The 27943-nt window shown below is 46.3% G+C and overlaps 1 protein-coding gene across 1 annotated transcript; it reads left to right on the top strand.

Moving 5' to 3' along the window:
* Nucleotides 1–586: 586 nt before the first annotated feature.
* LOC140454631 (interleukin-15-like) lies at nt 587–25860 on the top strand. Its single transcript, XM_072549537.1, has 7 exons — nt 587–850; nt 5228–5456; nt 6643–6693; nt 9302–9442; nt 11716–12029; nt 21277–21345; nt 22261–25860. Exons 2-5 carry the CDS (start codon nt 5337–5339, stop codon nt 11836–11838), a joined length of 435 nt encoding a protein of 144 aa, XP_072405638.1. The 5' UTR covers nt 587–850; nt 5228–5336; the 3' UTR covers nt 11839–12029; nt 21277–21345; nt 22261–25860.
* The last annotated feature ends 2083 nt before the right edge of the window (nt 25861–27943 follow it).

The following is a 27943-nucleotide window of genomic DNA, read 5'->3' as shown; positions in this document are numbered from 1 at the left end:
AGTGACTTTACCAACCTGACTAAAGTTAAAAGAGTCTCTCCACCCTCAAGGCTCCTGACCTCATTCCTGATGAAGGGCTTTTGCCCGAAATGTCAATTCTCCTGCTCCTCGGATGCTGCCTGACCTGCTGCGCTTTTCCAGCACCACTCTCTCGAGTCTAATCTCCAGCATCTGCAATCCTCACTTTTGCCTAAAACTACTGAGACTTGAAGTATGATGGGAATGGGGCAGGTTTAGGAACAGTACTGTTAGTGTTAAAGTATTTCTGTCATTTGTTTCTTAATAAAGTTGTGAGGCCAAGCTGTTTCCCTAGTGAATTGACCATTTCGGTATTGTGGGATATCTGCATGAATTCACTTCTAACCTATTGGTCAATGGGTGTGGTAGGATTTAAAGAGGTCAGACAACTATAGACAGAAGATGAATGAGAAACAGTCCTGGCTCACACCATTAAAACGCTCTGTTACCAGATCTGATCATGTAATCCTCCCTTTTTTTTACCTTGGACAGAAACCAAAGATTGCTTCAAGAAGTCTTCACACCGGATCTACAGCAGTGCCAAACTTTCAGAGGGAAGTTTTATGACGTCGGCCAGATTTCTTAGAAAAGGAAGCTAGTTACATTTGGCTCTATTCCACCTGCCTTTGGTGTTAATAAAAATCCTTGACATGCTGCAAAGCCAGTCGGCATTCCTGTGGAAGCAACGGAACGCTTTTGCCCAAAGAATACAGGGGATCCCCAACATCCCAGGAGCTGTCCTGGCTATTGACACCACCCAGAGGCATCAAGAAAGAAGACACGTTCAGCAAATGCAGGAAGCACTCCTGAGCCTGAGAGGAGACCGTACAAGGTAACTCTCAACCTGGGACTTGGTTACTCACGCTGAGGGATTGTCCTTTAGCAATCGGCTCAGGGATATTATCACCCACCTCCTGGACCAGGTGGGACTTGAACCTGGTCTCCCAGGCTCTGAGGTAGGAGCACTGTCTCTGCACCACATGAAGCAGCCTTTGCTGCTAGTGGATTTTTACCAGAACAGTACTTCAAGTGTCAGAGCTCTTCATTAATCACGGGGAGGGGGTGATCCACAACAGAGCTTTTGAAATGGGGATCTGCCAGCAGTCTCTTTGCAGTGTAATATTTGATGTACTATGCAAGGAGCTTAACCCAGCCACACCCTCCTGGGGGGGTCGCTTCGTGATGCCAGCAGCGTGGGTTCGAATCCCACATCAGCTGAGGTTCTGCTGAAGAACTCCCCCTTCAAACTCTTCCCAGGGCACACTGACCCTCAGGTTAAACTCCCCACCAGCTGCCTCACTGTCTCTGATGACTGAGTGGGACTATTGCAGGCTTTTGCTTCCCAATGAAGTGGTAACCAGGGAGCTGTTAGGCGAACGTGAGTTGGCAAATTGATAAACCAAAGGCAGTGTCCGCCTTTTCCCAGGGGCTAATGCTGTCACGTTTGATTCAGAATTTCCGAGTTGGATTTCTCTGCCCTGAGACTGGAATTGCTATATTGTACACTGGGTGTTTACACTGTGCCATATTCCACCACTCGGCTCAACCGAAGCCATAGAATCATAGGCTCCGTACAATGTGGAAGCTGGCCATTCAGTCATTCTGAAGTACCTCCCCACCGTGACCCTTTAACCCTGCATTTCCCATGGCCAATCCATCCTAACCTGCATACCTTTGGACTGTGGGAGAATGTGCACAGACAGTTACCCGGGTCCCTGGTGCTGTGAGGCAGCAGTGCTAACCACTGTGCCACCGTGCTACCTGATCACACAGTGCCTGTTTAAAGAAGGAGAGAGAAATGTTTCCTTGGTACACTGGTGGGCATTAACCCCTCAGAAAATGAACAATCAAACAGATTCCCCACTGGCTACCACATTGCTGCTTGTGGGATCCTGCTGTGCACAAGTTGGCCACTGAGTTTCCCACATAGCAAAAGGGATGGCACTTTAGATGTACATCACTGGGGTGTCCTGAGGTTGTGAAGGCACTATTTAAATGCACATGTCTGTTAACCTTTTTGGGAGATTGGTGCTGTTGAGAACAGGAGTTCTGCAGCACTCTATCCACAAGCTCATTGTTAATTGGGTCGGGGCTCCACGCTGAGGTCACTTGTACAGAAATTGACAAAAGGGACTAATTTGACAGGGTGGATGTTTGTTTTAGTGGAATTCGCAATGCTGACAAAGGCCAATCAGCCCAACTCTGGTGTACTAGCCCACATAATGATTTGGAGATGCTGGTGTTGGACTGGGGTGTACAAATTTAAAAATCTCTCAACACCAGGTTATAGTCCAACAGGTTTATTGGCAAGCGCTAGCTTTCGGAGTGCTGCTCGTTCATCAGGTGGATGGGTGGACTAATAAACCTCTCGGACTACAACCTGGTAGGAGAAAGTGAGGACTGCAGATGCTGGAGACCAGAGTTGAAAAGTGTGGCGCTGGAAAAGCTCAGCAGACCAGGCAGCATCCGAGGAGCAGGAGAATTGACGTTTTGGGTATGAGCCCTTCTTCAGGAATGTTGGACTATAACCTGGTGTTGTGATTTTTAACTTCACCCATGTACGAGTTGCGTGATCGTCCCATTTCAATTTTCAGATGCTCCAATTAGATTAGAATCCCTAGAGTGTGGAATCAGGCCCTTCGGCCCATCAAGTCCACACCAACCCTCCAAACATTAACCCACCCAGATCCATTCCCCTACCCTATATTTACCCCTGACTAATGCACCTAACCTACACATCCCAACGGGTAATTTAGCATCGCCAATTCACCTAACCCGCACATCTTTGGACTGTGGGAGGAAACTGGAGCACCCGGAGGAAACCCACACAGACACTGGGAGAATGTGCACACTCCACACACAGTTGCCGGAGGTGGGAATTGAACCCAGGTCTCTGGCGCTGCTAACCACTCTGCTATCGTGCCGCCCACTAATAATTCAGCTCTTTCCTTTTCAAGCTATTTGGGATTCTGATCCCAGTCTGACATTCTGCATCCAAAACAAAATTCAAATTATGCCTAAAAAGGAGTAACTTTTTTGCTTCCTCTCTCTTCAATGTTTTGACAATTGGCTTCACTTCATGGGAACCACTCCTAAATTTCTGTGCAGTGGAAATTATCTTTCACAATTGTTTTTAGGCAAAATGTTTATTTAACTTTGACAAACTTCCGACACTGGGAGGAATTATTTAAATTTACTTAGAAAAACAAATCCTGTTAACACAGCACCTTCATGGTAAGGCAATGTTTCAAGGTCATATGTAATAGAAATTTCACTTAACATCAAGAGCTATAGGGAGGTATTTGGAAAGATGATATTAGCTCAGTTTAGAAGTTCGGAATTAAGGAGGATATTAAAGAAGGAGAGATGGTCAGAGGGGTTTCTGGAGGGAATTCCAGAACTTGGGATCCAGGCAGCTGAAGGCATGGCTGCCAGTGGTGGATCTGGGAATGCTCTTGAGGTCAGAATTGGACACTTATGGACCTGGAGGAGGTTAGAGATGAGGAGGGATGACACTTGTGAATTTGAGGAATTCTCAAACCAGGAAGTGACTCCAATCCGTGTGTGCAGTGGGGTGATGGGCGAGTGCAGTTTAACTACTAGTTCAGTTAAAAAGAGCAGAGCTTCCGATGAGCTGAGGTCAATGAAGGATGCAAGATGGAGGCCTTGAAATTGTCAAACCTTGAGTCTAGAATGGTCTGTGTTGTGCTGGCTGATTTCAACTTGGGCACCTGATAGAGTTGGCTCTTACCAGGCATGTCAAGCAAATTAGTGGGAGGGGGTTACTGCAAAGTTTTATTTATTCATGGGGGGGGTTACTGCAAAGTTTTATTTATTCATGAGATGAGGGTGTCTCTGGTTAGGCCCAGGATTTATTACCCCATCCCTAATTGTCCAGGGGGCAGGTAAGAGTTGACCACATTGCTATGGGTCTGGAGTCATATGTGGGTCAGACCAGGTAAGGAAGGCAGTTTCCTTCCCTGAAGGAGATTATGACCCAGATGGGATTTTTCAACAACCGATTCATGGTCATCATTAGACCTTTTAATTCCTTATTTCTGTTGATTTCAAAATCTAGCCTTTGCTGTGGTGGGATTCCATATTCCATGGGACATGACCTGGATCTCTGGATTAACAGTCCAGTGTCATTAGCATGAGGCCATCAGTCTCTCCATACAGTGGGAAGCCCCTTAGACTGTACCAACTAAACTTGTACCAACATAAGGGCTACAATGGATTCTGAAGATACTGCTGATACACATGAAACTACTTCCTGTGCAAGAGAAGAGCAGTTTAATAAGAATGTAACCACTGGGTACGTTTGTGAAAATCTAGTCATAGGGCTGTCACTGGACAGTGGTGATACCGGGTCAAATCCCATCACTGCAGCTGGTGAAGCAGGAGTATAATTAATCAATCTGAAATCGAAGAGTTCCTCTCCATAATGGTAACCACCAAATTGTTGGAATGTTTACTAATGTCCTTTTAGGGAAGGAAATCTGCCATCCTTACCCAGTCTGGCCTACATGTGTCTCCAGACCCACAGTGATGTGGCTAACTCTCAACTGCCCCCTGAACTAGACATTAGTAAACATTCCAGCAACTTGGTTACCATGTTGGAGATTAACATTTCAATTTCAAGTTGGTTAATTGTGTCACACAGCACAGAATTAGACCCTTCATCCAACTCGTCTGTACCATCCAGAGATCCCAATCTCCCCTCACCCCATTTGCCAGCATTCAGCCCATATCCCTCTAAATTCGTCCTATTCATCACACCTTCCAGTTCCAGGACAACAGCACAGTGGTTAACACTGCTGCCTCACGGACCAGGGACCTGGATTTGATTCCAACTTTGGGTGACTGTCTGTGTGGAGTTTGCACATTCTCCCCGTATCTGCGTGGGTTTCCTCCTACAGTCCAAAGATGTGCAGGTCAGGGTGGATTGGCTATGCTAAATTACCCCATGATGTGCAGGCTAGGTGCGTTAGCCCTGGTGAATGCAGGGGTTGGTGTGGGATGCTCTGTGGAGAGTCAGAACAGCCTTGATGGGCTGAATGGCCTGTTTCTGCACTTGCAGGATGGGTAATAAATGCTGACCTTGTCAGTGACATCTGCTTATTGATGAATTAAATGCCCAGCCAATTCTCAGTATGGAATGTTAAAATTAAGAGGTGGGACTTTAGGTTTCCTGTGCTCTGTCTTTCAGAAGATGTTGACCATTGACCGTATCAGACAGACACGCAGTGAGGAACGTTCGGAGCCAACGGTTGTGTCGTCCGCGCTCACTGACCAATATCTCTAAAGAGAGCCCTGACATGAGTGTGTTTTACTGCTGCCTTGCATTGTGTGTCATGATGGGGGTGACCATTGGGAGCGGTAGCAATCTCTTTTTCATGGAGTTCGATGTGGATCTTTCCGCTTTGCAGCAGGCAATGGTAAGAACTGGTGGAATCGCTGATGGCCTGCGTTTTGAGACAACATTGAGTGATTTCATTCATCGTTGACACAATCATTCCCCCCTGGAAATTGCAAAGTTGACATCAACTGGCCCTGATTTGAAGGGGGTTGGAGTATAAGAGTGGGGAAGTCTTACTGAAACTGTACAAGGTGCCGGTGAGATCGCATCCAGAGCACCATGAGCAGTCTTGGCTTCCCAATATGTAAGGGGACAGGGCGGTAATACCACTGGATGAGTAAACTGAGGGTTCAAAGCCCACCCTGGCATCTGCTGGAAATTGAAATGTAGTTGTTTAAGTGCCTGGAATAATAAACCAGGCTGTGAGGGATGGTAATGGTATGATTGATGTAAAAACCCAGTTAGGTCACTCCTGTCCCTCAGGGGAGGGAATCTGCCATTATCACCCAGTCTGGCCTATAACTGACTCCATAAACTCACTTGAATATCTGAAGCCTCGTTTCTGACCGCGCTCCAGCTCCCACTTACCCATCATTCTCCCAGCTTCACCCCCTCCCCCACTCCCCCACCCCCCCAGCCACATTGGCTCCTGATTCACCAATTCCCTACCATTCCTCAGGTCAAAGCCTTGCATCACCTCATCCTTCCCTATCTCTGTCATCTCCCCCAACCCCCATACCCCCTCCCTATCTCTGTCACCTCCTCTGGCCCCCTACACCCAATAATGTCGGACCAACAGCATTTAAATGTTATATACGTCGAGCTGAGGCAGAAGTTTGATACAAATCAAAAATCTTTGGATTCCAAATGCCCCAATGAGTTGCCTTTTGTTTTCCTCTGTTCAAAATGAACAGGAATGATATACAGGAACAGTTTCAGAATTCCTGACGGGGAGTTGAGATGAGCTCCTTCTGGAATTACAACAGTGATGTGATTGTTTTTGACTGGGGCAGTCTCGATGGGCTGATGGATCTTTTTCTGTGTGATTGGCCTTCCTTACACAGCATCTGCATTCACACCCAGCTCAATGGCAAGAATGAAAGGCTATCCCTGACTCTCTGCTGTGGCAATGATGGGACGGACATCTCCTACAGGAATTAAAGAGAGAATTTCTTTCTCTTAATAAGATATTTAAAAGGTTGGATAATAACATATCAAATATTAGCTGCTAAATAAAAACAAACATTCAACATTCTATCCTCCAGGAAAATGAAGGTGACCTGAAATTGTATTGTCCTGATTCCTACTATGTCAAAGTAAGTATTTGATGATCAGCTTTTATTTATCTTATTCCTCCTCCTTATCTTGCATGTTATGTTTGTTAACTTCTCTACGTTATGAAAGTGAAGTGGAGGTCACCTTTAGAATATAGAACAGTACAGTATGTGAACAGACCCTTCGGCCCACCACGTTGTGCCGAGTGTGACACCAAGTTAAACTAACCCCTTCTGCCTGCCCCTGGTCCATATCCCTTCATTCCTTGCATATCCATGTGCTTATCCTAAAGCCCCTGAAATGCCCCTATCATACCTGCCTCCACCACCCTAGGCAGCGTGTTCCAAGCTCCTACCACTCTGAGTAAAACACTTGCCCCTCACGTCGTCTTTGAACTTGCCCCCTCTCACCTTAAATGCACACGCCCTAGTATTAGACATTTCAACTCTGGGCAAAATGTTTCTGACCATCAACCCTCTCTTTGCATCTCATAATATTTATATATGGACTTCTGTCTAGTCTCCCCTCAGTCTCTGCCACTCCTGAGAAATCAATCCGAGTTTGTCTAGCCCATCTTTGTAGCTCAGACCCTCTAATCCTGGTAAACTTCTACTGCACCCTGTCAAGTCTCCACCCACTTCCTGTAACGTGGGCGACCAGAATTGAATGCCAAGGGTGGTCTAACCAAAGTCCTATGAAGGTTACAAAAGCTGCCTTGTATCTACACATCCGAATCTGAACCACTGTCTTCTGCAAACCCTCTGCCCCCTATCCCATTCTAGACCAATTCCTCCCAAATGCAACACAGACAGGGATGAGGATAGTTGGACAAAATTCAGAGTTTTTCACTAAGTGCAGAGCACAGATCATAATAAATAGTAACAGGAGGAGGCAGTTTGACCCCTTGAGCCTGCTCTGGGTGAAACTGGGCACAGCGCTGTAACTACAGAGCCCAAGAGACACTTTCCAACAGGTTCTGAGAGGGAGACAGCTTGATGAATTTATCCTATTTTCCTGATTTACTCAGCACAGTTTTTAAAACTCATTCAGGGAATGTGGGTGTCTCTGGCTGGGCTCAGCATGTATTGCCCCGTCTCTAGTTGACCCTGGAGAAGGTGAGGGTGAGCTGCCATCTTGAACTGCTACAGTCCACCTGCTGCGGGTTGGATCACCAACAACAGCCAGTCAAAAAAACCCCTGGATTTTGCTGAGAACGATGTCCGTCTTCATTGATTGGTGCATTCTCTATGGTAATACCCTGGGCGACCAGGATCCAGTTGCCAACCAATCAGCACTCTCCTTTCATACCATCTAAATCTTGCTTTTCCCCTTTGAATTGCTATTCTTGTGAATGGTCCTGATAGATGAAAGATGAAAAGCTTCAACATGTCTTATTCTCAATAATACTCAAGATCTGTACCACTGAAGGGCTACACATTTTTCTATACATTTGTACCTCTTGATTTTTTCTCCTAACAACTTCATTTTTGCTTGAATACGTATCTTTCCCTCCCATTATTATGCGTCATGTTCTATCTAGTCAATCTGATATTCATCATGTTCTGGTTTTTGTTTTAAAAACCGGATTGTGTTAATATTTGAAAAATGTGCAGCAACGTGTCTAGACCAAGGAGTCAGATCAACTTGTTCATTTCCGTCATTTTCTGTTGTTTCACGTCTCTGCCTCCTTGTTTTAACAAAACACGGAATTTTCCTAAATCCTCTGCAAAACTGAGAGCTTCCTCTCTGCCACATGGGATGTGGTGGGAATGTTGCTGTGCTAGTAATATTCCAGCTTCCCAAACTAATGCCCTGAGAGTGTAGAGACAAAACACCCCATCTAAGTTCAATGAGAGAATCTGGGATTAAAAGTTGATCTCACAAATAAGAGCAGGACTTGCACAATGAAAAGTGGGGCATTGGCTCGTGCTGATTTAGGTTAGACCGTGAGTAGGAAAGGTTTGGAGGGATATGGGCCAAGTGCAGGAAAGTGGGACTAGTTTAGTTCCGGATTATGGACTGGTTGGACCAAAAGGTCTGTTTCCGTGCTGGATGACTCTGAGGGCAGCATGGTGGCTCAGTGGTGAGCACTGCTGTTTCATAGTGCCAGGGACCCAGGTTCGATTCCAACCTCTGTGTGTGTGTGGAGTTTGCACGTTCTCCCCACGTCTGTGTGGGTTTCCTCCCACAGTCCAAAGATGTGCTGGTTTGGGTAGAATGGCCCTGGGAAGTTGTCCCATAGTGTTCGGAGATGTGTAGGTTGGTGGATGAGCTATGGGGAAATGTGGGGTTAGAGGGATAGGGTGAGTGGGATGCTCTTCAGAGGGTCAGTGTGGATTTGATTGGTTGAATGGCCTGTTACCGCACTGCATGATTCTATGACTCTATCCTTTAGGGAGAGAAATCTGCCCATCCTTGCCCTGTCTGGCCTACATGTGATTCCAGACCTACAGCAAAGTGGCTGACTCTTAACTGCTTTTTGAATTGGAGATGGGCAAAATTAACATCATGCTCACAGAGGGAAGGCCCTCTGCTGACAGTGTCACCAGCTGTGTGTACTGCTGCTGCCCTTCATGTTGTCTGTCAGCTGATCTCTGACTTTATTCGTGCAGCCACATAAAAACGGTGTGATGTTCATTTTCGCTGCAGACTTGCCAGAGAGAGGCAATGGAGTGTTTCAGAGAGGAACTAAACGTCTTGGATTTTGAATATGACGGAACTTTGAAGCAGAACGTCTCTGACATCATAGTCAGGTTAAAACGAGCCTTTGATTTCCATCTTTCTCATCTGGTAAGTTTGACCGTGAAGTCCGTCCTTGCTACACAATCATTCAGATGCTGAACCCCGCAGCCAACTGCGTGTTTATAAGTGATGTCTGTGGACCATGGTAAAAATGAGTAGAGTTAAGGTGTCCTGACCCCCACTAGCAATCTAGTGTTACTATCAAAGGCTTAGATTAGATTATGATTTGGAGATGCCGGTGTCGGACTGGGGTGTATACAAAGTTTAAAAATCACACAACACCAGGTTATAGTCCAACAGGTTTAATTGGAAGGACTAGCTTTCGGAGCACTGCTCCTTTGTCAGGTGGTTGTGGAGGACACAATTGTAAGACACACTTTATAGCAAAAGTTTACAGTGAGATGTAACTGAAATTATACATTGAAAAATACCTTGATTGTCTGTTGAGTCTCTCATCTGTTCAGATACCATGATAGTTTCACATATTGTCTCGCTAATACCAATTGTTACCGCTAATCTGAGAATGCAACTTTTAAAAAACGTTTTGTGATTTATACATGAAAGAAGTGAAACTCATGGTCATTCTAACAGATGAGAGACTCGACAAACAGTCAAGGTATTTTTCAATGTATAATTTCAGTTACATCACACTGTAAACTTTTGTTATAAATTCTGTGCCTTAGAACAGTGTCCTCCACTATCACCTGATGAAGGAGCAGTGCTCCACAAGCTAGTGCTTTCAATTAAACCTGTTGGACTATAACCTGGTGTTGTGTGATTTTTAACTCTTTCTTTCTTTTTGTTTAGATTAGATTCCCTGCAGTGTAGAAACAGGCTGTTCGGCCCAACTAAGTCCACATCAACCCTCTGAAGAGTAATTTGCCCAGATCTATTCCCCATATTTTACCCCTGACTAATGCACCTAACTCTATGGGCAATTTAGCATAGCCAATTCACCTGGCCTGCACATCTTTGAGAGGAAACTGGAGCACCCAGAGGAAACCCACACAGACACTGGGAGAATGTGCAAACTCCACACAGACAGTCACCCGAGGCTGGAATTGAACCCAAGTCCCTGGTGCTGTGAGGCAGCAGTGCTAACCGCTGAGTCAGCGTGCCACGTCCTTTCTCTGTGACGCTTGATGTCAATAAATCAACAGAGCACAGCTTTGTTTGGCCTTCTCTATGGCCCCCTTCACACTGTAAAACCTACAAGCAATTTTTCCAAGGTGTTATCCCATTTACAAATGTTCCATGTCTGTTTGACAGCCCTGAGTCCCCTCCTCGTGATCCCAGTACAGATCTGATCAGAATCCATAAGCACGACTTAAAGAGATCTCTTGGCAAATCCCACCTCAGAGGCACAAAGTGATATGGAGGTGCTGGTGTTGGACTTGGTGGAACAAAGTCAGAAGTCACACCATACCAAGTTATGGTTCAACAGATTTATTTGAAATCCCAAGCTTTTGGTGTGTGGCTTCTGACTACATAGAGTCATAGAGGTGTATAGCATGGAAACAGACCCTTCGGTCCAACTCGTCCATGCTAACCAGATATCCTAAACTAATCTAGTTCCGTTTGTCAACACCCGGCCCGTATCCCTCTAAAGTCCAAACCCTTCCTATTCATATACCCAGCCAGATGCATTTTAAATGTTGTAATTGTACCAGCCTCCACCACTTCCTCTAGGAGAAAGTGAGGACTGCAGATGCTGGAGATCAGACCTGAAAATGTGTTGCTGGAAAAGCGCAGCAGGTCAGGCAGCATCCAAGGAGCAGGAGAATCCACATTTTGGGCATGAGCCCTTCAGGAATCCCTTGTCTGTTCATCCTATCTAAGCCCCTCATGATTTTGAGGTCACCCCTCAGCCTCCAACGCTCTAGGGAAAACAGCCCCAGCCTGTTCAGCCTCTCCCTGTAGCTCAAATCCTCCAACCCTGACAACATCATGGTAAACCTCTTCTGAAATATTTCAAGTTTAGTTACATCCTTTGGAGAGGGAAATTTGATGTCCTTGCCTGATTCAGACCCACACTCTGTTCCAGGGTAGTTAGGGATGGGCAATAAATGCTGACCTTGCCCAGTAATACCCCATGTCCCATGGAAAAACACAGGGTGTACTGAGAATGAGGAACTCCGATTGGTTAAGGTAAGTGGTCGAGGGGGAAGGTCGGATGGTGTCTGGTGATGAAAAGATGGGGATGGAGTATTTACATTCATTGGGGTTGGTGTCTGACAACCCTAAACACTTGATGTAACCTCCGACATGTCTGAATGAGTGAATACTCAGCATAATCAGAGTTGGACTGTCCTCTCTCTCAGAACGTTTCCAAAAGCTGCCAACGCTGTGAACATTTTGAAGAGAAACCTGTGACAGACTTTCTAAACGGTTTGAAGACCCTTATGCAGTTTCACAACAAAAGATTATTAACATCACCACAGTGAATGACATTCCAAAGATACCTCACCAGCTGGAAAGGACTGTGGGACATGGTGAAAGGCATTGTGGAAATGGAACTCCTTTTTGCCCACATTATCTCTGAATGGATTTATGGATGATGGGCTTCCTGTAGACAATGGAGGGAAAGAACATTCTGGAAAGGAGATGCTGTTGTTGCTGACAGCAGGTCTGGCATGTGAGTATTGAGTAAGTTTGAACTTTCTTTGATTTTTGATCTATTGTTGTTATGTGTATCTGAGTACAGTGAGAAGTTTTGTTGAGTGAGCAGTCATAGAGATGTACAACACTGAAACAGTCCCTTCAGTCCAACCTGTCCATGCTGACCTGCTATCCCAACCCAATCTAGTCCCACCTGCCAACACCTGGCCCATATCCTTCCAAACCCTTCCTATTCATATACCCATCCAGATGACTTTTAAATGCTGTAATTGTACCAGCCTCCAGCACTTCCTCTGGTAGCTCATTCCATACACGTACCACCCTCTGTGTGAAAATGTTGCCCCTTAGGTCTCTTTTATATCTTTCCCCTCTCACCCTAAATCTATGCCCTCTAGTTCTGGACTCCCCAACCCCAGGGAAAAGAATTTGTCTATTTATCCTATCCATGTCCCTCATGATTTTATAAACCTCTATAAGGTCACCCCTCAGCCTTCGATGCTCCAGGGAAAACAGCCCCAGCCTGTTCAGCCTCTCCCTATAGCACAAATCCTCCAACCCTGGCAACATCCTTTAAATCTTTTCTGAACTGTTTCAAATTTCACAACATCCTTCTGATAGGAAGGAGACCAGAATTGCATGCAATATTCCAAAAGTGGCTTAATCAATGTCCTGTACAGCTGCAACATGACCTCCCAACTCCTGCACTCAATACTCTGACCAATAAAGGAAAGCATACCAAACGCCTCCTTCACTATCCTATCTACCTGCGACTCCACTTTCAAGGAGCTATGAACCTGCACTCCAAGGTCTCTTTGTTCAACAACACTCCCTCGGACCTTACCATTAAGTGTATAAGTCCTAATTTCCCAAAATGCAGCACCTCTCATTTATCTAAATTTAAACTCCATCTGCCACTTCTCAGCCCATTGGCCCATCTGATCATGATCCAATTGTAATTTGAGGTAACCTTCTTCGTTGTCCACTTCCTCTCCAATTTAGGTGTCATCAGCAAACTTACTAACGGTACCTCTTATGCTCACGTCCAAATCATTTATGTAAATAACAAGAAGTAGTGGATCCAGTACTGATCCTTGTGGCACTCCACTGGTCACAGGCCTCCAGTCTGAAAAACAACCCTCCACCACCACCCTCTGTCTTCTACCTTTTGAGCCAGTTCTGTAGTCCAGGCAGATCAAACCATGCAAGGACATACAGATCACAGGATGTTTAGACAGAGCGAGGTGTACAGGGTTACACAGGAGGTGCACAAAAATAAGATGAACATCAGATTTGAAATTTGAGAGCTCCACTCAGCAGTCTAATACAGCGGGGGAGAAGCTGTTCTTGAATCTGTGTGTATGTGTTTAAACTTCTGCATCTTCTGCCAGATGGGAGAGAGTCTTTAGTGCTGGCTGCCTTCCCGAGAGGCACTGGGAAGTGTAGATGGAGCCAGTTTGTGAGACTCCATGGGAGGTTGATTTGTGTGATGGGTAGATTAGGTTAGGATATCTGGACGGGTTGAACTGAAGGGTCTGTTTCCATGTTATACATCTCTGACTGTATGGCTGGCTGTGTTCACTCTGTGTAGTTTCTTATGGTCCTGGGCAGAGCAGTTGCCAAAGCACACTATGATGAACCTGGATGGAATACTTTCTTTGGTGCATATGTAAAAGTTGGTTCTAATTTAAATTGGAGTTACTCTTTCTTGTAGATCTATGCCCCACATCCTGTGAATTGCATTTCATACTTTAGATGTAACCATTACTAACACCTCCAGTACAAATCTTATTAAGAACCCAAGCTCTGCACGGTGGCATGATAATTGTATAACTGGACTAATGATCCCAAGTTCAAAACCCACCTTAGCAGCTGAGGACATTTAAATTCATTTTAATTAAATCCACATGTGAAACAAAATAAACTCAGGTTAGCAACAATTGGCCACAAAAATACTGTACACTGACTTAAGACCCCTTTTAAGGTTCACTTTAAGGAGGGAAGTCTCTCCACTTTGACCCTACATGTGACTCTAAACCCTGTTGACTCTGAGCTGTACTCCAAATTCAATGAGAACACCTTCCCAGTTGTATTTGCAAAGGTGAGACAGCAGCAGCAGGTTAGAATAGAATCCCGACAGTGTGGAAGCAGGCCATTCAGCCCATCAGGTGCACGCAGACCATCCAAAGTGCATCTCACCTACACCCATCCCCTACCCTATCCAGAGAACCCTACATTTCCCATGGCCAATCCACCCTAACCTGCACATCTTTTGGATTGAGGGATGGAAACTGGAGCACCCGGAGGAAACCCACACATTCACAGGGGAATGTGCAAACTCCACACACAGTAACCTGAGGCTGGAATCAAACCTGGGCCCTAGCACTATGAGGCAGCAGTGCTAACCAATGAGCCACCGTGCCGCCCCATGAGTAGTAGGGCTTGTTTTGTTGGTGCTGGGCTCACCAAAACCCGGGACCTCTTGAATGTCGGGGGCGACAGGGAGATACAGCACAAGTCGGGTCATCATCTTGAGAAGATGTAGTGGGGAGAGACTGGGTGGGGGTCGCCATCTTGAGCCAGTTGGGCAGGGAGAGACTGGGTGGGTTGCCATCTTGAGTAGGTCGGGTGGGGAGCAACATGGTGGGGTCACCATCTTGAGGAAGTTGGGTGGGGAGACATTGAGTGGTGTTGCCATTTAGAGGTTGAGTTGGTGACCCACAGTGGCTGTCCCCCATTTTGTGGGGGTCACTAATATGGCGCCATCATCTCCAAGTCGTCATCAGGTTCAGCACGGTCAATAAATGGTGGTCTTGCCAGAGAAGCTCAAAGTGCGTGAACAAATAGGAGGAAGAGGCAGGAGTGTGCTGTGCAGGCAGATCCAATGAGATCATGGTAGATTGTCTCCCTGAGCACTCCATTCCACCTTCAGCCTTTGATTCCCTGAAGAGCTGCCCTGAATGTTGTTAACTATCGAACCTCACTGCAAACAGAATGCTAACATGCTCTAGGAGTCAAAATCAAACCCTTTAACAATTGGCAGAAGGTGATGGGGGAAGATAATTGCCTTCTGCATCAGTGAACACCTCCTGTCATCCAACATTCTTCCTGCGCTTATTGTAAAGCTGAAGTCGGGTGGTGAAATATTTTTGATAGATCTGACGTGGCTGCAGTTTGGTTTTTGGTACAGAGCTCCTGCAAAGTTAATATAAAGGTCGTCGTCTTAAACAAGGTGACAATGGAGTTGGGGGAAAGCCCTCTGAGGGTGTGAGCTGTGTGCATTCCAACAGTAGGGAATGTCAGCATCACAACTGGGAAGAGTTGAGATAAAAAAACACAATTAAAATTCGTAGCCTCTGGAACGGTGGCTCAGCGGTTAGCACTGCTGCCTCACACCTTCGGGTGACTGTCTGTCTGCGTGGAGTTTGTACATTGTCCCTGTGTCTTCAGGGTGCTCCAATTTCCTCCAACAGTCCAAAGATTTGCAGCTTAGGGCAGATTGGCCATGGGAAATGCTGGGTTGCAGGGCTAGTGTGGGGGCATGTCTCTGAGTAGGATGCTCCTCAGAGGGTCGGTGTGGGCTGAATGAGTCAAAAAGTGTGGTGCTGGAAAAGTGCAACTGGTCAGGCAGCATCCGAAGGGCAGGAGATTTGAGGGTTTGAACATAAGCTCTTCATCAGGAATAGTACTTATGCCTGAAACATTGACTCTCCCACTCGGATGCTGCCTGACCAGCTGTGCTTTCCCAGCACCACTCTAATATTGACTCTGATCTCCAGCGTCTGCAGTACACACTTTCTCCCCTTTTTTTTGTTGGGATGAATGGCCTATCCCCACACTGTAGGGGTTCTATAGATGAGTCAAAGGAGTAAGGGAGGACTATTGAGCACCAATCAATTTGTATTCTTTATTAAATCACTTATCCCAGCTCCAAAATTCTTTTTTTTTCCCCCACGACTGGCAAATATCTATCCCCCTTGCTGGGTCCAACGAATGTTTGTTTTTTCTGTGAGTGTTCCATGTTTCCAACTTCTTGTGCGAAGATGTTTTTCCTCCCTTTCTGGGAACAAATAGCTGCAGCTGCTAGAATCTGTACTGAGAGCAGTAAATGCTGGAGATCACAGCAGGTCAGTCAGCATCCGTGGAGAGAGAGCAAACTAACACTTGGAGTCTAGATAACTCTTCTTCAGAGCTGAAGAGAAGTGTGGAGGGGGTTGGATTAATCCCATACTGGTCAGTTGAGAAAGGGTGTTAGTTCAGACTAACTGATGGAATGTGAGAATGGCAGAACAATGGCAAAAGTGAGGCCTGCAGATGTTGGAGACCAGAGTTTAGATTGGAGTGGTGCTGGAAAAGCACAGCAGGTCAGGCAGTATCCAAGGAGCAGGAAAATTGACATTTCGGGCAAAAGCCCTTCAACAATAGTGTGTCTAACTGCCCGAGTGGAAAGAATAGTCAGTCCCGCTTGAGGGCGGAGGGGAGAGAGGATTTGGTGACAGAGAATGTGACAAGTAAAGTTTTTTTGCCTTGGCTTTGATTTTTTTATTTGCCCCCAAGCTGAATTTTCTTCACCAAAGTTGCCCTCTGAATAGAGGAGCAATTATAAATCAGCCTGCTCTTACTTTCACAGAGAAGAAATTGTCTTTTGATATTCCCTCCTGAAGACTTTGAGTGAGTAATAAAGTCAGTGTGTGTTCAGTGGGAACATGCCAGTACCTCTGAATACTGCCTGGTTTTATCCCAGTCTTGCTAGCTGGCTAATGATTTTATTTTCTCTGTACATTATTTGTGCAATAGAATCTTGGTGATCAGAATTCTGGATAGCTCAACGTTTCACACTGCTGCCTCACAGCGCTAGGGACCCAAGTTCGATTCCAGCCTCTGGCGACTGCGTATGTGGAGTTTGCACATTCTCCCCATGTCTGCATGGGTTTCCTCTGGATGCTCTGGTTTCCTCCCACAATCCACAGATTGATTAGAATCCCTACAGTGTGGAAACAGGCCTTTCAGCCCAACAAGTCCATACCAACCCTCTGAAGAGTAACCCACCCTGACTAACGCACCTAACTCTATGGACAATTTAGCATGGCCAATTCACCTGACCGGCACATCTTTGGACTGTGGGAGCAAACTGGAGCACCGGGGGTGGGGGTGGGGGTGGGGGGAAACCCACCCAGACACTGGGAGAATGTGCAAACTCCACACAAACAGTCGCCCGAGGCTGGAATCCAACCTGGGTCCCTGGTGCTGAGGCAGCGGTGCTACCACTGAGCCACCGTGCCACCCTCTTGTGTGGGTTAATTGAATTGGCCATGCTAAATTCTCCCATAGTGTTCAGGGGTGTACAGGTTAGGCGCATTAGTCAGCGGTAAATATAGGATAATGGTAACAGAATGGGTCTGGGTGGGTTTTGCTTTGGAGGGTCAGTGTGGACTTTAGACCAAAGGGCCTGTTTCCACACTGTAGGGATTCTATGAAACGGGTACAGCCTCAGTGTGAAGGGACAATGAGGAGGAATTTCTTCAGCCAGAGGGTGGGGAGTCTGAGGAACTCATTGCCACAGAGGGTTGTGGGGGCCAAGTCATTGAGTGTATTTAAGACTGAGATAGATTGGTTCCTGATTGTTAAGGGGATTAAAGGGTTACAGGGAGAATGGGGTTGAGAAACATTACTGCTGTGATCGAATGGTGGAGCAGAGTGGATGGGCTGAATGGCCTAATTCTGCTTATGGTCTTAGATTCAGACAACCAGTAAGCTGATGCACAGTTTATTTGCTTCCAATTGAGGCCTACCAATCCAGGGTTCAGTGTCCTCCAAGACCACTTCACAACTAGCCCTTGACGAGTATTTTATCAATTTGTTTGTGGGATGTGGGTAACGATTGCAAAGCCAATGTCTGTTACTTATTCCTAATTGCCTTGAGAAGGCGCTAGTGAGCGTTTGACTGATTGCTGGGTGAGAATCCTGGAATTCCCTCCCTAAGGGCATTGTGGGTTAACCCACAGCACATGGACAGCAGTGATTCAGGAAGGCAGCTCACCCCCACCTTCTCAAGGGAGCAACTAGGGACGGGCAATACATACTGGGCCCAGCCAGTGATGCCCACCTCCCACAGATGAATTTAAAAAACTCAGCCTCTACCACCTGGCTGTGCCTTCTACACACCTACCCCTTCTCTTTTTTTTAAAAAAAAATCCTGCCTCACTCATCTCCTTTAAATATTCCCCCTCCCCTTAAACCTATGCTCCCTAGCATTTGATATTTCCACCTGGGAAAGGCAGTCTGATTATCTATCCTATCAATGCCACTCAATTTTGTATACTTTTTTATTGGGTCACCCCCTGCCCTCATTCTTATACTCTAAGGAAAACAATCCAAGTTTGATCAACTTCCCCTAATAGCTAATACACTCTCTATTCCAGGCAACATCCTGGGAAACCTCTTCTGCACCCTCCCCAAAGCCTCCACATCCCCCTATAGTGTGGAGACCAGAGCTGTGCACAATACTCCAAATGGGGCCTGACTAAATTGCCTGATGAAGGGCTTATGCCTGAAACGTTGCCTGACCTGCTGCGCTTTTCCAGCACCACACTCTGATCTCCAGCATCTGCAGTCCTCATTTTCTCAGTGGCCTGAGCAAAGTTTTATACAGCTGCAGCATGACTTGCCAACTTTCCGACTCGATGCCTCACGCTATATGCATTCTCTACTACTTTATCCACTTGTGTGGCCACTTTCAGGAAGCTGCGGACTTGCACCCCAAGATCCCTCTGAATATCAATGCTCCTTAGGGTCCTGCCATTTACTATACACCTTCCTCTTGCATTTGACCTCCCACAATGCATCACCTCGCCCTTTTTCCAGCTAAAACTCCATCTGCCATTTCCCTGCCTCACTAACCACAATTCCACCAATTTTCCTGTTGTCTCCAAGCTTATGAATCAGAACACCGACATTTTTCATCCAAATAATTTATCTACGTTACAAGCAACAGCGGTCCCAGCAGAACTTCCAGAATGCCACTGGTCACAAAGAAATTTACCAGAATCTTGGCTGAGTTTCCTCTTAATCCTTTTTAACTTTAAGGTCCTTCCCCCTCCCACCTACCACCAAGGATTAATGCTGCAAACAGTGATCCAATGATTTCCCCTTACTGTCTTTTGATGTCTCTTTCTTTCTGCTGAATTTGGGATTAACCTCCACCTGGTTGGTATATGGTCAAACACCCCTTTGTGATATATGCCTGTTTATAAACTTTTTTTAAAAATTACATAGAAATGAATCAACTCAATTACGCTTGGCTAAGATCAGATGTTTTGAATGTACAATGACAATCATGTTTTGTTTTGTTTTGTTTTGTACTCGTTGTGGCCAAGAAACATAATTAAGCAAAACTCCAGAGTGCAATTATGTTTGTAATCTGCAGATGTTTCTGGAAAGGATTAATGCAGAAAATTCATTTACAAACATCATTGTGTATATACATGTCCCAACGCTTTGTGCAAAGAGACCAAGAGATGGGTATTTTCCCAACATGTGTTTTATAACCCAAAGAAAACACTGCGGAAAGGAGATCTGACCATTGTAAACAGTTATGATTTTGCAAACTAGGAAAATGAACTTTGGACAGTTGTTGATCTCTCCAGCACACACCCTGAAAGGGAGCTAGAAACAGACACTGTTTCGACTTTCAAATGGAAAGGGGATAAATACTTGACAGCTGTTTATTTCGAGACATGCAGGGTGTTGAGTTTGTTATAATGATCTTGTGTTTGATTGCTCATCAGGGTTGGATCAACTCTGTGGCTTGGTTTATTTCAAACAGTTAAACGTATGGTAAGTTATGAATCGGTCTGTGCAGCCAAACCATTGAATTTTGTGCATGCAGCATGAAAACACAAAGCTGCAGGCCAGCGTTGTATACATACTGCACATGGAGTCCTTAAAGGCGAACCCTTTTTAAAGGCAAGGTACACTTTAAACATGGGGACGGAGTGGGATTACCTCAGAGCAGTGGAACGGAATTAACCCAATGAAGGGGCAGTGCTCCGAAAGCTTGTGGCTTCCGAGAAACCTGTTGGACTGTGACCTGGTGTCGTGTGACTTCTGACTTTGTCCACCCCAGTCCAACACAAGCACCTCCCACATCAAGAATTTTGGCTCAGCACTAATCTCCTGCCTTTTTCCCCCAAAAACCTTGGACATTATTTCGACTTGGGAAACAGCGAGGTCTGCAGATGCTGGAGATCAGAGTCGAGAGTGTGATGCTGGAAGAGCGCAGCAGATCGGATGCTGCTGTGCTTTTCCAGCAACACACTCCCATTATGTCTACTTAACCAACTGTCCAATGCCCCTCTGGAATACCTTAACTGAAACTTCCGCCACCACATTCCCAGGCTGTGCACCTAACCACACTCTCTGCGGACTTGTTTTTCTTGCCTTGCAATAGTTTCGTTTGTAAAACACTTGGAACCTGTGCCCTGCGGTTCTCAGTCCAGTAACGAGAGAACACCATTTCTCCCTGACAAAAACACAAATTTGCTGCAAAAGCTCAGCAGGTCTGGCAGCATCTGTCAAGAGAAATCAGTCAATGTTTTTGGTCCACTGACCCTTCCTCAGAATTGATTCTCTTTGTCTGCTCTGCCCAGACTCCTCCTGCATTTTGAAAACGCCTCAGTTTCCTTTATCCCCCAAGGGAACGCTCTCTAGTCCCATCCTCGTCACTGAAGTTTCTCAACCATTGAAACAAACTCAAATTCCACATTATAGGGATTCCATTCTATTGTAAACAACTGACAAAATTGAGAGAAATAGCAGTGATTCTGAAGATTGGGAGATTTAAAGAATACAACACTAGGAGCAAGATATTGGAAAGGAAAGGATGCAATCTTGCAAAAATAAGAAGCAAGATAGGGCTGTAAAAGCTTCTAGAGGTATGTAAAAAGGCAACATTTGGCTAAAATGAGTATGGGTCCACTACAGGCAGAGTCACACGAATGTATAATGGGTAAATCAAGAAGTGCTGGAGAAACCAAATGATTAATTTGTGTTGGTTTCCCCTAAAGAGACCCCAGCAATGCTCCAGAACTGGAGATCAAAGTGGATCTGGGGGGTGGGGTGGGGGTGGGGGATGAGGAATTGAAGAAAATTGTACTGGAGAAAATAATGGAGCCGAAGGTGGACAAATCCCAAGCTTCGACACTTGCACAGCTTTGTCACTCCCAAAACAGTTCATCTCGTGTGATTTCCCTCCTCTCTCATTGCAGCCTTTCGTCTGGACAGCAATTAGTGACAGGGACCCGCGCAGATTATCACCAACCTGACCGAGGAATGAGGTGAGCAGCCAATTCCTTCAAACAATTAAGACCATGTATTTGCAGTCACGTTCCTCCTTTCCCAGCCTGTTTCTCCAGACTGTCCGGTCTGATCTCTGTAGTTCCTCCCAGTGAGAAGGAGCACTTCTCTAGCCTTCCGGAAGCTCAGTGTCATCCAGGATAAAGAGCAGATAACCATTCAGCCCATCAAGTCTGCTTCACCATTCAATCATGGCTGATATGTTTCTGAACCTCATTCTGCTGCCTTTTCCCTGGAGTCTTTAAGCCCCTCACTAATCAAGACTGCCTTTAATCCCCTCAATGGGTGAGGTGTCCACAGCTCTCTGTCGTAATGGGTCCCAGAGATTCACCACCCTCTGGCTGAAGAGGTTGCTTTCCCATCTCGGTGTCCCTTCACTGTGAGGCCGTGCCCTCTGCTCCTGGTTGGCTATCTGCCACCTTGAATCATTCACCCCTTCCAACTGACCTATGGGGAGCAGCAACGTACACTAATCTCCATTGCAGCTATTCAGTCCTTCAACAGGACCTTCCAAACCCCTGACCTCTAACCCTGGAAGGACAAAGAGACCTGTCTCGGCTTGATGTGGGGGAGGCGGTGTTGGACTGGGGTGGACATTGGTAAAAATCTCAGCTTGAGCATCAGCCCTCTGCTCATTCGTTAAGTGTATGCTTGGGTACCAGGGCTGGACTGAGAGTGAAGAATTTAGTGTACAGTTAAACTTCAAGAGGCTGGCACCTCAACCCAGGATCCCCTCAATCCCCTCGAGAGCAGACAGTGACATTCTGGTCTCTGACTGGCGGGCAGATACTCTAGAATCACAAGGCCAGTCTGAGGTCAGCTCAAACCTTTCAGAAGCTGAAACGCCTTTTCTTAAAAAAAAAAGTAAATTTGTCTCTTGTTGTTCATTCCTGCAGCTTGTCCCTTCTCATGGAGAAATCAGCGAGTGCTGTTTTTTTTGCGAGAAACATCAGGCCTCCAGAAAACTAGCAGTTGACATCCTGCCACAGTGTCAAGGTGGAGTTCCTGCTGCAGCTTTCCAGAGATCGGGAATGGTGTCCCATTACCCTTCCCACCATGATCCAAGGCGATGGGAAGCGAGATGAGTTCAGCCAATGGAAAATCAGGAGGATGCTCCAGCCCATGTCTCCATCGCGGGTCAGACCAAACCACATCTGGGATCAGCTGGAATCTTCCTGCCAACCCTAGAGGGTCGGCAGGAAGCCTCTTAGCCATTGTTGTACCTGTTTAGTGAGAATCCTGTTCTGATTGGATAACAGTTTTCAGCAGCTGGGCCTCTGGCTGCCGGTTTATGGCAGCTAGATTGATTGGTTCAGTGTTCAATGGGTAGCTTTCTGATTTGCTGACAGTGTTTAGCAGGTGGATCTGATTGGATGACAATTTTCATCAGGTAGATCTTTGGCCAACAGTTTTAGGTGGGTGGATAGATCTCTGGCTGATAGCATTTGGTGGGTAGTATTCAGCTAGATCTCTGATTGGATGATAGTTTTCGGCAGGTGGGTATTCTGCCCTCTGTGCCCATCTCTGTCCAGTTAGACATCTGACTGGCACTTGATTGGCTGGTCTATCCCTGGAAGACATAATATGGGGCTGCCATTGGTTCTGGAGCCAATAGGCAAGGCTAGCCTTTACCCCCATTTGAATTTAACCCAAAACCTTCTAAAAGCATAAACTCTTGCAGGTGGGAAATTCTGAGAGCCATGGGGAAGAAACTGGGAGTGGGACTTGCTGGAGGAATAGCACAGGTTCAATGGGTGAATGGACTCTGTCCTGCACTGTCAGGCAGAATCATACATTTAATCTGTGTGAGAACTCACCCTCTCTCCTGAATGCTGCCTAAACTCTTCAATATGGAGACCCGTGTAGTGTGTCAAAGGTCACAGATGGCACTAAAGTGAGTGGTAGAGCACAGTGTGGAGAAGACATGAAGTCTGCAGAGGGATAGAGATTGGTTCAGTGAGTGGGCAGGGGTCTGGCAGATGACATACAATGTGGGTAAATGTGAGGTCACCCTCTTGGTTGGAATAACAGCAAAATGGCTGATTTATTTAAATGGGGCAAGATTGCAGCATGCTGCTGGGCAGAGGGACCTGGGGGTCCTTGGGCATGAATTACACAAGGTTGGCTTGCAGGTGCAGCAGACAGTTAAGAAGGCAAATGGAACATTAAACTCCATCCCTCTAGCAATGAAGGATTAAACGTGGGGAGGTTATGCTGCAGCTGTATAGGCGAAAGTGAGGACTCCAGACACTGGGCGTTAGAGTCGAAGAGTGTGGTGCTGGAAAAGCACAGCAGGTCAGGTACTATCCGAGAAGCAGGAAAATCGACATTTCAGGCAAAAGCCTTTCATCAGCTTCCTGCTCCTTGGATGCTGCCTGACCTGCTCCTTACCACACTCGACTCCAGCTGTACAAGGTGGTGGTGAGGCCACACCTAGAGTACTGTGCAGTTTTGGTCTCCTTACTTGAGAAAGGATGTACTGGCACTGAGGGGGTGCAGAAGAGGTTCACCAGGTTAATCCTGGAGTTGAGGGGGTTGGCCTATGAGGAGAGACTGAGTAGACTGGGATTATAGTTGTTGGGATTTAGAAGAACGAGGGTAATCTTTGTAGAAACATAAAATTATGCAGGGTGTTTCCACTGGGAGGTGAAAACTAGAACCAGGGGCTATTGCCTCAAAATAAGGGGGAGCGGGTTTCGGACTGAGCTGAGGAGGAATGTCCTCACCCAAAGGGTTGTGAATGTGTGGAATTCCCCGCCCAGCGAAGCAGCTGAGGTTTCCTCACTGAATGTTTTTATATTGAATGGGGGGAGCAGGCTGGAGGGGACAGATGGCCTACTCCCATCCTAGTTCTTATATCTCCTCAACTCACAGTTAATAAATCTGCCTTGAAACAGTTTCCCTCTCGAGGTGAGAATAGAAAGTCAAACAGCAGGTTCCCTTCAGCTGCTCACAAGAGGCCAAGCGCTGACTGTACTCAGCTTGCTGTGTCCAACATTATGTGGTTTCTGTGAACAAGCCTGACTCTACCAAGAGCTATGTTAACAACTCATTTATGATTGAGTGGATCTTGTAACGTGGCTCATTTAACGTTTGCTGGAGGCCACACAGATACATAGTCAGGGCGCAGTCCTCTCCAGACAAAAGGAATTTGTCCAGGAAGTGTCTTTCCACTTCAACAAAAGCTTGGTGGACACTCTTCCCTAGCATATTCCTCTATGACATGTCTCAACCAATCACAGAATCCCTACAATGTGGGAACAGGCTGTTTGCACCAATGAATGCACCAACAGGCTGTTTGCACACCAACCCTTTGAAGACTATCCCACTCAGATCCTTCCCATCCCTGTAACCTTACATTTCCCATGGCTAACCCACATAGCCTACACATCCTGGACACTATGGGCAATTTAGCATAGTCAGTCCCCAAATCTGCCCATCTTTGAACTGTGGCAGGAAACTGGAACACACAGGGAGAATGTGCAAACTCCACCCAGACAGTCCCCCCGATGGTGAGGTAACGGTGCTAACCACTGAGCCACCAGGGTTGACCTGCCTCTTTTACACAAAAGGGTTGGGGGACCTTTCCCTGGTGTATTTTTGAAAACAAAGTCTCAGCCAATCGGAAACCACTTGCCAACCAATGAGTACCCAGTTTCTCATGCAGTGTAAATTGTTGTTCCATTTTGGGATTTGGAATTCTTGCTGCATGTCTTGATGAAAACCGTTGATCGTGTATCTGTTTTCGAAGCCACACTTGTGAACACAGGGTACTGTTATTTCACAGCCGATTGAGAGTTGTAACGCTGAATTGTTATGTTTTTCTGATGTGGCTCAGGATAATTGGTTGAATCTGTGATTGGCCAAAGTCAATTTATCAGTCTCCATGATACAGGAAACTCTTATGGCGTGTACCAGTTGCTGCCGAACGCACCAAAGCCCACTTTCGAAGGTCATTGCATGAACCACATCCCCGGGCATCCTGTCACACGAGAGCAGATTCAATGTTGAGCTGTTTATATATTAAAAAAAACACCAGAAAAGCATTGAGGTCGTCCAGATAATTGAAAACGAGGATAAATATTTTAAAGATTGAGGCAGTACCTAACATGGACCTAGTATGGATTGACAAACACAAGGATATGGGGTGAATTGGTGCAAGTTAGGACGTAGGAAATCGGGATTTGGACATCTGTAGTGGGGAAGGCCATTCAGCCCTTCGAACCTCCTCAATAAGATCACGGTTGATCTTTCTGAAGATCACTTTTCAATCTCATCTCCGCATCCCTCGATATCGTTAGGATCTAGGGATCAATTGATTTGTCCCATTGATGGAGCTCTCCAGGATAGAGAATTACTGAGATTCACCAGTCTCTGGGTGAAGACATTCCTACCCATTTGATAACCCTTTGATCCTGAGATCATTCATTCACGTGAACAATTTTGCAGATATTTGATATTCAGGAATCTGTTTAATTTGAACAATTTAAAATAGTTCTGTGGTCCCAATAAAGACATTTCAAAATCAAAGGCATGCTTTTATTTTTGTCTCCATCAGCCTACAAAAGTAATTCATTGTGTTGGTACACTTTGAGGCGAGTTTCTGTTGTTTTTATGGTGGTTTTTCTAAGGCAAGAGTGCGCTGGACTGACAGAAAACATCACGGCAGCGATCAGCTCCAACAGCTGACGTGAATTCTCCCCTGAAAGAAATATTGAGGCCATGGAAGGGGCAGGATTTGATGGTTGACTGGAGCAATTAGAATGAAGACGACATGGTTACCTGCCCTCACTCCAGTTCTGGGGGAGATCTGGCCACTCCTGTTCCAAATGACTAAGCCAGTTCTTCTCACTTGGTGAAAATGTGGCTGAATGAGTTGGCTGTGGGTGACAGTGCACCGGAGCAGGAGGAAGCTCCAACAACCTTTCATGCAGCTGTTAGTCTAACACAAACTCTCACTCGCTCACACTGATGTTCATGCACACTCACTCATTTACATAGATTCACACTCACATACTTATACATTCACATTCTCATATGCACCCACTCAGACACACACAGACTCACACTCTCGCATGTACACACTCTTGCACACACATGCACTCTTGCACATACACACATGCACTCTCACACACACTTTGCGTACACATACACTCTCACACACACACTTGCGTACACTCATGCTCTCACACACACATGCTCACACATACACATGTTCTCACACACTTACACACACACACACTCTCTCACACACACACTCACTCACTCTCTCACACACTTACACACACACACTCTCTCACACACACACACTCACTCACTCTCTCATACACTTACACACGCACTCACATAAATCCTGTCTCTCAGAATCCTCTCCAATACTTTGCCAACAGCTGACATAAGACTCTAGATTAGAGTGGTGCTGGAAAAATACAGCAGTTCAGGCAGCATCCGAGGAGCAGTAAGATCGACGTTTCGGGCAAAAGCCCTTCATCAGGAATAAAGGCAGTGAGCCTGAAGGGTGGAGAGATAAGCTAGAGGAGGGTGGGGGTGGGGAGAGAGTAGCATAGAGTACAATAGGTGAGTGGGGGAGTGGATGAAGGTGATAGGTCAGGGAGGAGGATGGAGTGGATAGGTGGAAAAGAAGATAGGCAGGTAGGACAAGTCATGGGGACAGTGCTGAGCTGGAAGTTTGGAACTAGGGTGAGGTGGGGGAAGGGGAAATGAGGAAACTGTTGAAGTCCACATTGATTCCCTGGGGTTGAAGTGTTCCGAGGTGGAAGATGAGGTGTTCTTCCTCCAGGCGGCTGGTAGTGCTCTGTTAGGAGGCGTCCAGTCTCCCCAATTTTGAGGAGACCACATCGGAAGCAATGGATACAATAAATGATATTGGTGGATGTGCAGGTAAAACTTTGATGGATATGGAAGGCTCCCTTAGGGCCTTGGGTAGAGGTGAGGGAGGAGGTGTGGGCGCAGGTTTTGCAGTTCCTGCAGTGGCAGGGGAAAGTGCCAGGATGAGAGGGTGGGTTGTAGGTGCGCCTGGACCTGACCAGGTAGTCACGGAGGGAACAGTCTTTGCGGAAGGCGGAAAGGGGTGGGGAGGGAAATATATCCCTGGTGGTGGGGTCCGTTTGGAGGTGGCGGAAATGTCGGCGGATGATTTGGTTTATGCGAAGGTTAGTAGGGTGGAAGGTGAGCACCAGGGGCGTTCTGTCCTTGTTACGGTTGGAGGGGTGGGGTCTGAGGGAGGAGGTGCGGGATGTGAACAGATGGTTTGGAGGGCACCTTTAACCACATGGGAAGGGAAATTGCAGTCTCTAAAGTAGGAGGCCATCTGGTGTGTTCTGCGGTGGAACTGGTCCTCCTGGGAGCAGATACTGCGGAGGAATTGGGAATACGGGATGGCATTTTTGCAGGAGGTAGGGTGAGAAGAGGTGTAATCCAGGTAGCTGTGGGAGTCGGTGGGTTTGTAAAAAATGTCAGTGTCAAGTCGGTCGTCATTAATGGAGATGGAGAGGTCCAGGAAGAGGAGCGAGGTGTCAGAGATGGTCCAGGTAAATTTAAGGTCAGGGTGGAATGTGT

The sequence above is a fragment of the Chiloscyllium punctatum genome, chromosome 29 (genome assembly GCF_047496795.1).
Source record: "Chiloscyllium punctatum isolate Juve2018m chromosome 29, sChiPun1.3, whole genome shotgun sequence".
Taxonomy (NCBI): Eukaryota; Metazoa; Chordata; class Chondrichthyes; order Orectolobiformes; family Hemiscylliidae; genus Chiloscyllium; species Chiloscyllium punctatum.
Note: the sequence above shows the minus strand (reverse complement) of the source record. Positions and strands in the feature narration are given on the sequence as shown.

What these genes read in the sequence shown, in the direction of transcription:
- LOC140454631 (XM_072549537.1), top strand. Translation starts at nt 5,337, where the DNA reads ATGAGTGTGTTTTACTGCTGCCTTGCATTGTGTGTCATGATGGGGGTG. An exon ending in CTGATTCCTACTATGTCAAA is followed by an intron (nt 6,694 to 9,301) that starts GTAAGTATTTGA and finishes TTTTCGCTGCAG; the next exon opens with ACTTGCCAGAGAGAGGCAAT. An exon ending in ATTTCCATCTTTCTCATCTG is followed by an intron (nt 9,443 to 11,715) that starts GTAAGTTTGACC and finishes CCTCTCTCTCAG; the next exon opens with AACGTTTCCAAAAGCTGCCA.